Raw genomic sequence first — 12,995 nt, 5'->3', positions numbered from 1 at the left:
TTAATTGCATATCTCACTGCATGTAGAACATCACTGTTATTGTGCGCATGCCACGGTTAGATGACAATAATACTTTATCAACGTCTATTTATGTGGTAAGTCTAACACAGCTTGATTGAAAACTTTACATAAGCTGCCTGTAAGTACACTAACATTACACAGACAACCACGTTTACACAAAATAAACAGTAAAGGTATTGATTAAGTGACTCATGGCTTTCTCTTGTGGTCAACATGACCGATTAGTAATGTCGGAATGGCGTTTAGCTGTTAATTCAACTTCATTATTGGCCCATGTTTACAAAACAGTACCGTGTAAAATGCGTGGACAAATAAACAAGGAGGTATTTATTTTGTAGAAATCAGAGGTCGGGTGGCATGACACAGGAGCTCCAGGATGGCAGAGAGCATGTACAAGAAATGCCCACATTTATACTTCCATCAATCTGTGACATCACAAATTGCACTCCACCTGTTAAAAAAATCATCCTAAGTACCCTTTAAAAAAAAAAAAAAAAAAATTGGGCGGGGGGAATTTTGTGAAATGCAAGTTAAACAGAATAGTAATCTAAATACTTGAATAATATAAATAATACAAATAATAATAGTGATAACAAAAGAGCTTCAGACTGTGTGTATTTGTCAGGAAGCTTTATTTACAAGATGTTACTTGCACAGTATCAACGTTAAGCACTGGTTGCAGGTAGCTGAGATGGTCGCTACTTTATATTTGTGCCATAATGTAAAAAAAGTGATGGCACACGCTTAAAGTGTAACAACCATATAATTGGTCTGGGTTGCTCAGTACACTATGGCTAAGTCTCAATAATACAGTAAACAAAAAATAATTAAATGTGAGTGCTTACATCCAAAGCAGTTAGGGGTTGGTTACACAATTTAACTTTTTTTTACACTGGCATGACCGTTAGGAATATAGAATATGCATTATGCATATTGTCTGTACATTTAATAAATTGTTTATAATGACCTATGGTCATGAGCTTTGGGTTATGACCGAAAGGACAAGATCAAGGGTACAAGCGGCCGAAATGAGTTTCCTCCGCCGGGTGGCGGGGCTCTCCCTTAGAGATAGGGTGAGAAGCTTTGCTATCCGGGAGGAGCTCAAAGTAAAGCCGCTACTCCTCCACATCGAGAGGAGCCAGATGAGGTGGTTCGGGCATCTGGTCAGGATGCCACCCGAACGCCTCCCTAGGGAGGTGTTTAGGGCACGTCCGACCGGTAAGAGGCCACGGGGAAGACCCAGGACACGTTGGGAAGACTATGTCTCCCGGCTGGCCTGGGAACGCCTCAGGATCCCTCGGGAAGAGCTGGACGAAGTGGCTGGGGAGAGGGAAGTCTGGGCTTCCCTGCTTAGACTGCTGCCCCCGCGACCCGACCTCGGATAAGCGGAAGAAGATGAATGGATGGTTTATAACAGGGATCCCCAAACTACGGCCCGCGGTCCGGATCCAGCCCCCAAGCATCCAAAATCCGGCCCAAGGGAAGTCCCAAGTTAAAAAAAAAGTTTTTTGTTTTTGTTTTTCTTTAATCTTTCCTTTCTAATCCATTTTCTATCGCTTGTTACTCTCGGTGTCTCCTAGCCGCTCAGGCAAATCATATTGTCTAAAAATTTATTTTCCCATCGATAACGTGACAATGTTAAAGGTCAAAACGGATTAAAAAGAAAATGTATATATATATATATATATATATATATATATATATATATATATATATATATATATATATATACATATACAGCCCGGCCCCCGGCCAAATTCTTTTAACCCAATGCGGCCCACGAGTTTGGGGACCCCTGGTTTATAATGACAACAGTTAATTGGATTATATATTTTTCTATTTGATTGTCATACGTCCTGGTTTAGAAAAGTGTAAAATAAATCAACAACGTAGTAGTGAGTATTACATGGGACAAGTGTATACATGATACTGGAGGACTTGTGGTAATAAGTCTCAACATTCTGATTTTTTCCCTTAGTTTAAAAGAAACAGGTTTCAGGTGCATCAAACTCATTTTTAGCACAGTTATGGCTACCCTCAAGGGCCTGCTAGTAACTGCAAAACAATATAAATGTACAGAATGATCGTCCCATGATACTATTACACAATTGCCCCTTCATTGGAATATTCACATATTGGATGCCAACAAACGGATGGAAAACTTTCTTTGCATGTAGAAATCAAAGTGACAAGCAGATATTTAAGTTCAGCTATTGTACAATTTATTTTAAAGAGACTTTTAATGACAAAAATGCTCAGAACTGCATTTTGAATTAAATAATATTGAGTTAGAAAGAACTGCAGTTGCATGTGGTGCAATGTTTTTCAGTCAAAATGTTATAAAATTTTAGCAAACAATTATTAAGGATAGGGTTAGGGTTAAGGTTATCGCGGGGGCCAGATGTGGCCTATGGGCCTTGAGTTTGACACCTGTGGGTTAGATGACTAGCTATTGATCATCTTCTTAGTTCACCTTTGAAGTGGTGTGTTTATGTTTGTTTGTCAGTAGAGTTCCAAATACCACACAAGACTTTTTCTTAAGAAAAAAAAAAACATGTCCAAATTGACAAATGTTTGGTTTCAAAGTTCTTAATCTCTCCTTAATCCCCTCTATTTTTACCTAGAACATCCTTTGGACAAACATTCTTGACTGCAAATTCACTACTCAGTTTGTTCAGAGAAACTTGATTCCATCACTCCTTTCATCAGCTCTTTCCTACCCTCTTAACTCCTCAAGCCCTGTGCTTCTAATCCTCTGCTCCTCTCCTCTCTCTGGCAGGGTGGGCTAATGTCTCAGGAGCGGGAGGATGACCCCATCTGAGAGGAGGAATTACACATGAGGGAACAGGAAAACAGAATGGCCTGATTCTTCGGGTGACGTTTACCTGGGTGCCACCTGGTATCTCCCCCTGCTGTGACGCCATCCGCTGTAAGTCTGCTCAGGCCGAGATCTCGTGTTCACATTGATGGAGGGAGGATGGAAGTGAGAGTGAAAATATTGACCTCTTCCTCCTCTTCTGTGTCCTGGTCTGTGCTGCACTGTCTCTCTGCTGTTTTCACTACTTAAATGTCCACTTTCCCTCCATCCTCCTGCTGTTGCTTCTCCTCGCTCTCGCCAGTTGTCATCAACACCTGAAATACGAGCTGAAAGTAACCCATTTATCTGCTATAATCATTTTGTTACTTGTTTAACACAGTTTAAGCAATTTAAAGGATGAGATAGACCACTCAGTGAATCCTTATTTTACTGCACATTCTATGCAATATAATGTTTAATTCCAGCTTTGGGCAAACTGTTTGGCCCAATGCACAAAACATAAAGCTCCATAAATGGAAGGTTGGATGAGTTTGGTGTGCAAAAACTTGTCAGTCCTACCTTGAAACCCCATCAAACACCTTTGGGAATTCAACAGGGATTGTGAGCCACTAGGCTCCTTCTGAGTGACCTTTGATCGGTATTTTTACCAACTGGAATTGTCAGGTGTCCCAATACTTGTGCGTTCTACAGTGAATGAGATGAGGCCAACACGGAAAAAATTCATTGTAAATTCACAGCAAATTGCTGGCTAATAATTGCATTACTTTCGCAATAACATTTACAATAATTTACAATTAATTGCTATGAAACATACGTGTATCATAATTTTTACAGTTATTCGTTGTACTGAGGCAGTACATTTTAATTAAATGCAACAACAACTTTTCTGACCTGTTGGTATACCAGTTTTTGTATAATTGGGATCCCCATAAGTCCCACAAATTTAAAAATCAAACCATAGAGGCATGGTTGAGATATTATTGAAACAATCTTGCCTTCTTCCAAACTTGCCCCAAATGAGCCGTCTGGAATTTGAGACTCTAATAACGTATATTACCTTAGTTACGTCAGCGGATATCTTCATATATGGTAGAGGTTTACCCACTGAGCTTTGTGCGAGTCCTCCATTTTTATTCAGTTGTAGTGCAAAGTTGTAGTCATTAAGTTCCTTATTTTTCTTGATCCTCCTTTTGTGGGGCAGACAACCTCTTACATTCACATGCATGTTAAAATCCTCCGCTGTTGCTATTTCTAATAAAAAGTACCGTATAGGACAGGATAGGATAGACTTTCTTTATCCGACAATGGGGAAATTATGTGGTTGCAGTGCAGATTCAAAAAGTCCACAAAAATAAGGCTAAAAACCCATTAAACATGAGGGAAATTTTAAAGAATACAAAGGACATAAAATACATTTAAAAAAGCACAGAGCTGATGCAACCAGCTGCCACTTCAGCGCAAATTTTAAAAATCAGAGTGGGGACGGCGTGGCGAAGTTGGTAGAGTGTTGCAATCGGAGTGTTGCTGGTTACTGGGGTTCAATCCCCACCTTCTACCATCCTTTTTTTTTTTTTTTTTTTTTTTTTTTTTTTTTTTTAATGTCCTGTCCAGCTTCTCAGGCAAATCATATAGTTGATGTAGATGCCCATGTCGGCTGTTCAGATTTACTTTACAAAAGAGAAGTGTAGGATACTTCTCTTGTTGCCTTATTTGTATTTGACTTTATTAAATGTATTTATATTATCATTTAGTGCAGCCGGGCCGGAGCAGGAGGGGATAGAAAGAGAAAAAAAAAAGAAGACAGAGGGGGAAATTGTGGGGACAAGAGGGGGATTAGACAGAGAGACAAAAACAACAACAGCAAACAACAACAACAACAACAATAGAGCAACATCAGCAAATATGACATGTACAAATATGATGGTAAAAGTAATAGCAAATAAGCAGTTAGCGAAAAATAAAAAATAATACAGAAATGACAATGAGCATTATTACACTACAAATGGATCAATACAAATACCAATAGAAATAACGCTATTGATAATGAACAATACCAATAATTTACCTTTATTATCAACAATACAGTTGTTTAAATGCAACAATACATATACGTAATGATAACTTGAGATACGAAAGAATGCAGAAAAATGGAGGGGGAGAAAGAGAAGCAACCTACATTAACCTTGTAGATTGTTATAGTCACAATAGGTTAAGCTTTGTCAGTGTGCCATGTGTTACACCCAGTTTACCCTAGGGCAACAACGTTAATATATGTTTGATGAAACGTGATTATGTGCATGAGTGTAAGTATGCATATGTACTTGTATATGTACAGAATGTGTATATGTGTTTGTACAATGAATGTATATGTACAGAATGTGTATATGTGTTTGTACAGTGAATGTATATGTACAGTATGTGTATGTGTATGTTTGTATATTGAATGTGCGTGTGGATGTACGAACATTAGGTAGGTAAATATGTACTGTATTTGTGTATGTATGTGGGAGCGTAGGTACCTATGTACGTATGTGAGCATATGTGAATTTGCATGTACAATACATTCGACTCCCAGAGTGCGTGGGAGCCAGAGCACGGCCCCATCACCCCCGAGAGCCCAACCCACAAACAGGAGGCGTGGTGCCCAGGGAACCAGGGACCACCGCCCCCACGCAGCCAAGCCGGCCAGCGACAGGAACCCCAGAGCCCGACCCACCGTACCGCCCACAAGGGCCAGCAGCAGGCCGCAGACAGACGCACCCGGCAGAGGACAGGGCACGAGAAAAGCAGGGGACAGCCAGACCCCAAGCCAGCGAGAGACCACCCCCCACACGGGCAGAAAGGCGAGACGCCCCGCCCGAGGGACCCAGAGACTCCCCGCAACCGGACGGGAAGACCGCCCCCGCCCCACCGGCAACCGGGCCCCCACGAGCCCACCCCCCACCCCCGGAGAGCGCGGCGAGGCCAGCCCCCGGCCACCCCACCCAAACCGGCCGCCGCAGGACCACCCAGGCACAGGGCCACGGGAACCACCCACCCCACCCGCAGGGACCCCAACGATGGAGATGGAACAACCAGCAACCGCCCCGCCGAGCCCCCCCCCTGAGGGAGGGGAGAAATTAAAAAATAATATTAATAAAATATATTTAAAAAAATAAATAAATAAATTAATTAATTAATTAATTAAAAAAAAAAAAAAGAATTAAAAGAAGATCACAGACATGCTGACAAACAAGGTCACTACCCCAGCAACTGGCCGACTCGCAGCACCTCGGAATACCTTGCAGCACCAAGCTACCACAATAGACGCAGGGACTAGGCCCAACAGGCCCCAACCAAGACGGGCACCCGGAAGGGATGGACAGCGGGACCCAGGAGCTCCAGACACGCAGTTCGGATGCAGTAGCCTGAGGCGTCGACCCCCGTCTGACAGGCAGGCCCAGAGCGTACCCCCAGAAATATACATACATACATACATACATACACACATACACATACACATACACACATACACGTATACATACCCACACATACACATATATACATATACATACACATATGTACACATACACATATATAAACATACATACATACACACACATATACATACATATACACAGTTCGTCAGCCCCGACAGCCATCACGCGCGCGCGCTGCCACCAGTCACAACATCAGCCACACCCCTGCACCAGACCCAGCAGCCACGGGCGCCCACACCACAAACAAACGGCAGCAGAAACAGCAGCCGCAATAACCCCAGACAGCCAGCACCAGCCAATCAAATCAAAGCGATCAAAGAAAAACTGCGACCAGCAACCACACGCCACCAGGGCCACGGAGACCAGCCGGCGCCAGCCCGCCGGTCAGCCCGAACGCCAACACGCAAACAAGAGACACCAACAACCCCCCCAACCAAAAGGCCCCCCACCCCAACCCAAACCCGCACAAACACACCACCGCCCAAACAACCGGGACACAGCATCCAGACCAGACACGGGGGCTGCGCCGCCACCACACCAAGTCACCGACAGAGACCCCACAGCGCAAGGTCGGGCCACACGGGCACGGACCCCATCCAACAGGAAGTGAGACCCGCGCGACGCCACACACAAATAAATAATAAGATTAAAAAAAAAAAAAAAATGAAATAAAATAAAATAAAAAAATAAAATAAAAAATAAAATTTAAAAAATAAAATAAAATAAAAATGAGTAATAATAAAAATAAAAATAATAAATACATAAAAAATAAAAAATATATATATAACAATAATAAATGAATAAAAGCCTGGCAGGCCACCAGACCGCAGTCCCCGCCGGCCGACGAGGCAATGAGGGGTGCGCCGAACCCCAAACCCCCCATGCATGTGTACAAGGCCCCCAGAGTGTCTAGTGTGTAGTTAAAATTAGGAGGTCAGCCGTTACAGCCGACCTCCAGTCCCTATTGATGTGTGTACTGTAGCGTGAGTGAGATATGTATGCTTGTGGGAACTAATAATGCGATTAAAATTGGGGGACATCAAGGTCATGGTGGGTCCCAACCAAACCAAGCCCCCCAAATCCTAAGTGTCTAATATGCAGCTAAGATTGAGGGATGGACGAGCAGGGGACAAGAAAGGAGGACTGGAGCCCCATTGGAGGCATCCTCAACCCCCCGCCATGCCTCCCCGCAGGACAATCCCCAAAGTCCTATATATGTGTGACTGTGTGCGCTATAAGTAGGAGGAGTAGAGGGCCCGGACATCCCCCCAGTCCACGCGGCCGACAACCAGGAACTACGGCCAGGAGGCCGCCACCCCCCGCCACAGCCCGTGACCCACACCAGACCACTTTAACGTGACGCCACGCGAGCCCCTCCCCCCGCCAAACAAAGCCAGCCCCCGCCCGCCCCAACCCAACCCTGCAGAGCCCATACCGGCAACCAAACGCAGAGAAACCGCACAGCCCCCACGCCCAATGCAAACACCGCATCCCGGCCATCCACACAGCAACGTGCCCATACGAGTCCCGGCCAGGGGAAGGAGCCCCCCAACGGGGGAAGAAGCCAATGCATCCCGTCCGCCTGCCAGCCCCCAAACCAGCCGGCAAGCCAACGCCAGCCATCTCCACAACCCCACAAGCGCACAGACACCAGCCACAGTCCCCCAACCACTCCAACCCAACACAGCGATGCCAACCGCTGGTATCACCGCAGCAACCATCACCACCACCGCCCGTCCGCAGCGCAAACACCCGCGGCCGCCGAAACCAAAACAAAAAAGCGACCGACCCCGTAAACCACAACAACGCACACCCCCGGCTACCACCGAGGCCACCAACCCACCTTCTACCATCCTAGTCACGTCCGTTGTGTCCTTGGGCAAGACACTTCACCCCTTGCTCCTGATGGCTGCTGGTTAGCGCCTTGCATGGCAGCTCCCGCCATCAGTGTGTGAATGTGTGTGTGAATAGGTGAATGTGGTAATACTGTCAAAGCGCTTTGAGTACCTTGAAGGTAGAAAAGCGCTATACAAGTATAACCCATCTATCATTATTTAGTTGATGTAACCAGCTGCCACTTCAGCGGTGCCATTTGTATACACTGCTACAAAGGTAAAACACAATGAAAAAACAAAAAATGAGCACTAAATAATACATATTTTGCACATACAATTGCACCATGCATGCAAACAACAAAACAAAATACTATCTCAACACCCACCTACATTGTGGTGGCCTCTGTGGTGCTCCACCCCATCATCCGCCGGAGTGGGGGGCAGTACACCCAAAGACAGGAACAGACCCAAAAGCAACCAAGAGAGCAACCGACTCCATCCCAGGTTGCCCACCAGCCCTTGGCCAATGTCGCCAATGACGAGCGAGAATCCGTCCAGGGATACCAAAGCGTCTGACACTTGCTCATGCAGCCACAGCTCCATGAAGCTTGTTCATCCCGACAATCAATGCAAGCTCCACAGCCACGTCTTCTCCTTCTCACCTCCTTTGGTCTCTCTATGTGGACTCAGGTGTGGCAGAGAGCCAGCAGCTAGTCTCCGGTGCAAATATGGACATGGCCAAAAGACTACCCCGAGGTAGATACAGAAGTCCACAAAAAAGCACCAAAAATAAGTGCAAAAGTCACAAAAGTGCCAACCCGTGTTGCGCAGTCTCGAAAAGGCCCGAACCAAAAAGCAAACATCACATGAAAACAAGAGGGAAACCTCAAGAACGCAAAGGAGAACACACAAGAACACAAAGCTCCTGCAACCAGCTCCCACTACAGAAGAGCCATCTTGAAAAAAATATATATAGTATAGTATATATAGTATAGTTCTAACTTATATTTGACAGTAAACTCAAAATGGAAGCGCTATAAACTACAACATGGCTAATTTAAGACCGCCCACAGAAAGTGGTTTGAAGATGGTCTGTATAACAAAATCTATGAAACATTTTGACCAAAGCACTACCATTACGTGTCAGCAAAAAATGTAGTCTATAGGGGGTCTCTATTTTGCCCACAAAACTCTCTAAATAACCATTCAAAACCCGCAAACGATACTCTATTTACATCTCGTGACCTGAATATTGACCAAATATTAGTAATATTGTTATATGTAAGCGCTAACGCAGACAAATTATTTTTAGCATTGATAACCGAGAGCTAACTATAGTTTATGCTGCACTGGACTCAAGGAGAGACTTTAATGTAATTATACAATGAAATGGAAGATGGCAGTAATGCAACATATATGGATGCAAACTGCCGTAAAACTGTAAAGAAGAAGAAACTTATGCCGCACTGCAGACTGCAGCATTGACGCGGCGATGTCTTGTTTGCTGCTGTTCTGCTTCTGCTGCATCGCGTCTCGGCTCGTCAAAGTTATTCTAGATTATACATCATGCCTCTAATCTAGATAACAGGAGGATTTAGCCTTGAATCTAGAAGTTGTTCATCTGTGACATTCAACTCATACACGGAGATGGAGACAAACACACTACAACAGAAGACAGTGTCAGCAGCAACTTTTTCAACACTTCGTCGTGTGGATTAAAATAATTATTCATCCAAATGGGAAGCTTTGGACATCCTATCAGTCGTCATCACAGTGAGAGCTGACATCGTACTGTAAGCTATCGTTTTAATATGTTTGTAGTTTGTATTTCTTGTTTAGCACTTAGCAATACTGCTACATGGTGCTTAGTATTTCACTAAAGCTGGATCTGTTTTGCAGAGCTTCTAAAACTTGTAGTTCACCCTCCTTATATTCAGGATACAAAATATAAGGTTCTGGACCCTCATTTGTCCCAAAGTAGTCGTTATTGGCTGCCACAAAGTCTGCATGATTTTCATTGTTGTTGGTAGGGAAGGAATCTGCGGTTCTTACCTCTACGTCACGCGATCACGTGACTGGCTCACTATTTTGATCATATCTCTTTACTCGCAAACTTTGTCAGTCTTTCGGTGTCATACATCAAATATATATGATAATAGCTTCAACAAAGAGGCAACTTGTTTTTCCACTCTACTGGTAGTTTAAAACATAAATTATTAAACCTTCCAAAACCGATCGGCAATCAAACCCAGTGCTCTGTCTTACGAGACAAGCACTAATGCTTTGTCCCACAAGAGCCAGTGTGACTGGGTGGCAAGGAATACGTTTGTGGTAAAATTGTATATGAAGCGCCTGGCCCCTGTCATTCATTAATTGACATTTTGCATGGGCTTTGCAAAAACGCAAAACGCAGCCCCCTCACTACAAAATGAGGTTGTCTTTATTAAAAGGTTACTTTGGCTTTGTGGACAGAATGATGAGGGGAGTCATTAAATAGCTATAGTCAGTGTAGAGAGATATTTGCTGAAGAGACTAAACATCAAGCTTGATACCAAACACAAACCCAGCAAAGCTCTAAATGACACCACAAAGCGCCAGTACGACTCTCATTATGAAAATCACATAAAGTAATGATGGAAATAGCAATAGTGAGGGCACAGTCTTCTCTTCATATGCAAGCAGAAACATCCCTCTGAGACCCACGGAGCTTGACTTGAGTACAGTGCAGTTTGGGGTAAACCAACTGCCGCTTTAAAAAAAAAAAAAAAACTACTGCTGAAAGTCAGGGGGGTTCCACTAAAATGTCGGGTTCGTGTTTCACAAGGCTACTGCTGACTCGTGCTCACTGACTGACCACCAAGGGGTTTAAAAGTCTATTTATAACTAATATGTTGTGTTTTTGAAAGCATTTGAGAGGCATCCATGAGCCTACTGCAGTAAAGAGGAACATAACAATCAAATGTGCATAAGTAACTTTGGAGTCTATGATTATGTTGCCGGTAAACAACTACCGTATGCTTTGAAACAGAAAGGGGTGGGATTAAATAAACTCTGCTTCTTCCTACTCCTTTTGGGACATGCTGTAATGAGAAACTGGAAATGTATAATGTTATAAATGATAAATGATAAATGGGTTGTACTTGTATAGCGCTTTTCTACCTTCAAGGTACTCAAAGCGCTTTGACACTACTTCCACATTTACCTATTCACACACACATTCACACACTGATGGAGGGAGCTGCCATGCAAGGCGCTAACCAGCACCCATCAGGAGCAAGGGTGAAGTGTCTTGCTCAGGACACAACGGACATGACGAGGTTGGTACTAGGTGGGGATTGAACCAGGGACCCTCGGGCCGCGCACGGCCACTCTTCCACTGCGCCACGCCGTCCGTTCAATGTTGTAATTGTATACATGTTCGAAACAAATTAATTCCATACCCATAACCATATTTTTTGCAAAACACTGGCCTAAACTAGGGGTCTTCAAACTTTTTCCACCAAGGATCTCATACAGAACAAATTAGTGTAATATAAAATATGTCATATGTCATAAGTAACATCCATCCATCCATTTTCTACCGCTTATTCCCTTGGGGGTCGCGGGGGCGCTGGAGCCTATCTCAGTTACAATCGGACGGAAGGCGGGGTATACCCTGGACAAGTCGCCACCTCATCGCAGGTCATAAGTAACAAATTCACTTTATTTTTAATACATTGCATAGGAGAACACTTTGGACATTCTCATGGTCTTGCAAGCCTGCATACTGTGCAGGAAGTTTTATAATGATGCCATGCCTGGTTTCAACCGATTGTTTAGTTAAACATCTCTTATACTGTACAGTGTCAACTGAAGGATGCCAGTGGAATACGCAGTGGTCGTCTACGAGCATGCATTTCTAGGCATTACTGATATAGCAATGAATGTTACAAGGGCAGAATGTGGAAGACGGTGAAAGTGTCTACATTTTTGGAGACACGCAGGAGAAGGGAAACAGGGAGGATGATGTGGAAAATAAAAGGATGACGACTATGGGATCAACTGAGGTATGGGGGTGAGGGGGATACAATAGGGGCTTGGAGACAGAGAGAAAAGCCTGTAATCATTGTTGTTGTCTGTCCGAAAATAGAGCGCTCCTGCCCTATAAACAGAAACCAGCTATTACTAGCGCACTGACAAAGCAAGTGTTTTGGTTCCAGGCATGTGCACATAAGCCATATGTGTATGTGTGAGTGCGTAAGACCACAGCACACATGGAGCTAGTTACAGTACGGCCCTCTGGGTAATGTGGTCCATGGAGGGGTTCCAGAGAACAACAACCACAGATCAACAGTCAGATTAAAATGCTGCTTCTCCATTTGGCTCTTGGAGTATTTTGAGCTCCAGACGACCCTCAAAACGTGAGGCCTCTTCTAAATGCTATTAACTTGGCAGTTGCAAAGTTATTATCATACTCATTTGGCATGTTTTCTTTTAGAAACACAATATTCGAAAACAGCTAAAACAAGAAATGACAATGAGGGAAAACAATTATATAAAAGAAAATACGTGAAATAAAGAGTCAGGCAAACGTCTCACCTTTGTGTCCATCTCTGTATCGTGTTCTGTGACTTTGATCTAGCACGTTGGCTCTGGGTCGGGACTGCAAGACTCTGCTTCTCTTTGTGCAAACTTGTACGAGTTTCTCTCTCAGTCGGATAAACAAAGACAGACTGGGCTGCTGGAAGGGAAGCAGGCAATAACAATAGGATTGCAGATAAACATCACTGAGGTGACTTAACTGCTCACATCCTATTCAACGAAATTCAATGGCCACAACAATAGGTATACGTGCATATTTTG

The 12,995-nt window shown here is 43.9% G+C and overlaps 1 protein-coding gene across 2 annotated transcripts in view; it reads right to left on the bottom strand.

Annotated features, from left to right (window-relative positions):
* Positions 1 to 636: 636 nt before the first annotated feature.
* fam120b (family with sequence similarity 120 member B) overlaps positions 637 to 12,995 on the bottom strand; it is a 36,704-nt gene continuing 24,345 nt past the window's right edge. The window contains exons 14-16 of one of the 2 annotated variants that reach the window (XM_061964257.1): positions 12,732 to 12,873; positions 2,907 to 3,153; positions 637 to 2,838 (exon numbers count right to left, since the gene is read on the bottom strand). In XM_061964257.1, coding sequence (XP_061820241.1) covers positions 2,769 to 2,838; positions 2,907 to 3,153; positions 12,732 to 12,873 — 459 coding nt within the window. In that variant the 3' untranslated portion in view covers positions 637 to 2,768. The remainder of the gene's footprint in view (positions 2,839 to 2,906; positions 3,154 to 12,731; positions 12,874 to 12,995) is intronic. The other variant, XM_061964258.1, reaches the window with a different exon arrangement.

Source organism: Nerophis lumbriciformis, linkage group LG06 (assembly GCF_033978685.3).
Source record: "Nerophis lumbriciformis linkage group LG06, RoL_Nlum_v2.1, whole genome shotgun sequence".
NCBI lineage: Eukaryota > Metazoa > Chordata > Actinopteri > Syngnathiformes > Syngnathidae > Nerophis > Nerophis lumbriciformis.
Note: the sequence above shows the minus strand (reverse complement) of the source record. Positions and strands in the feature narration are given on the sequence as shown.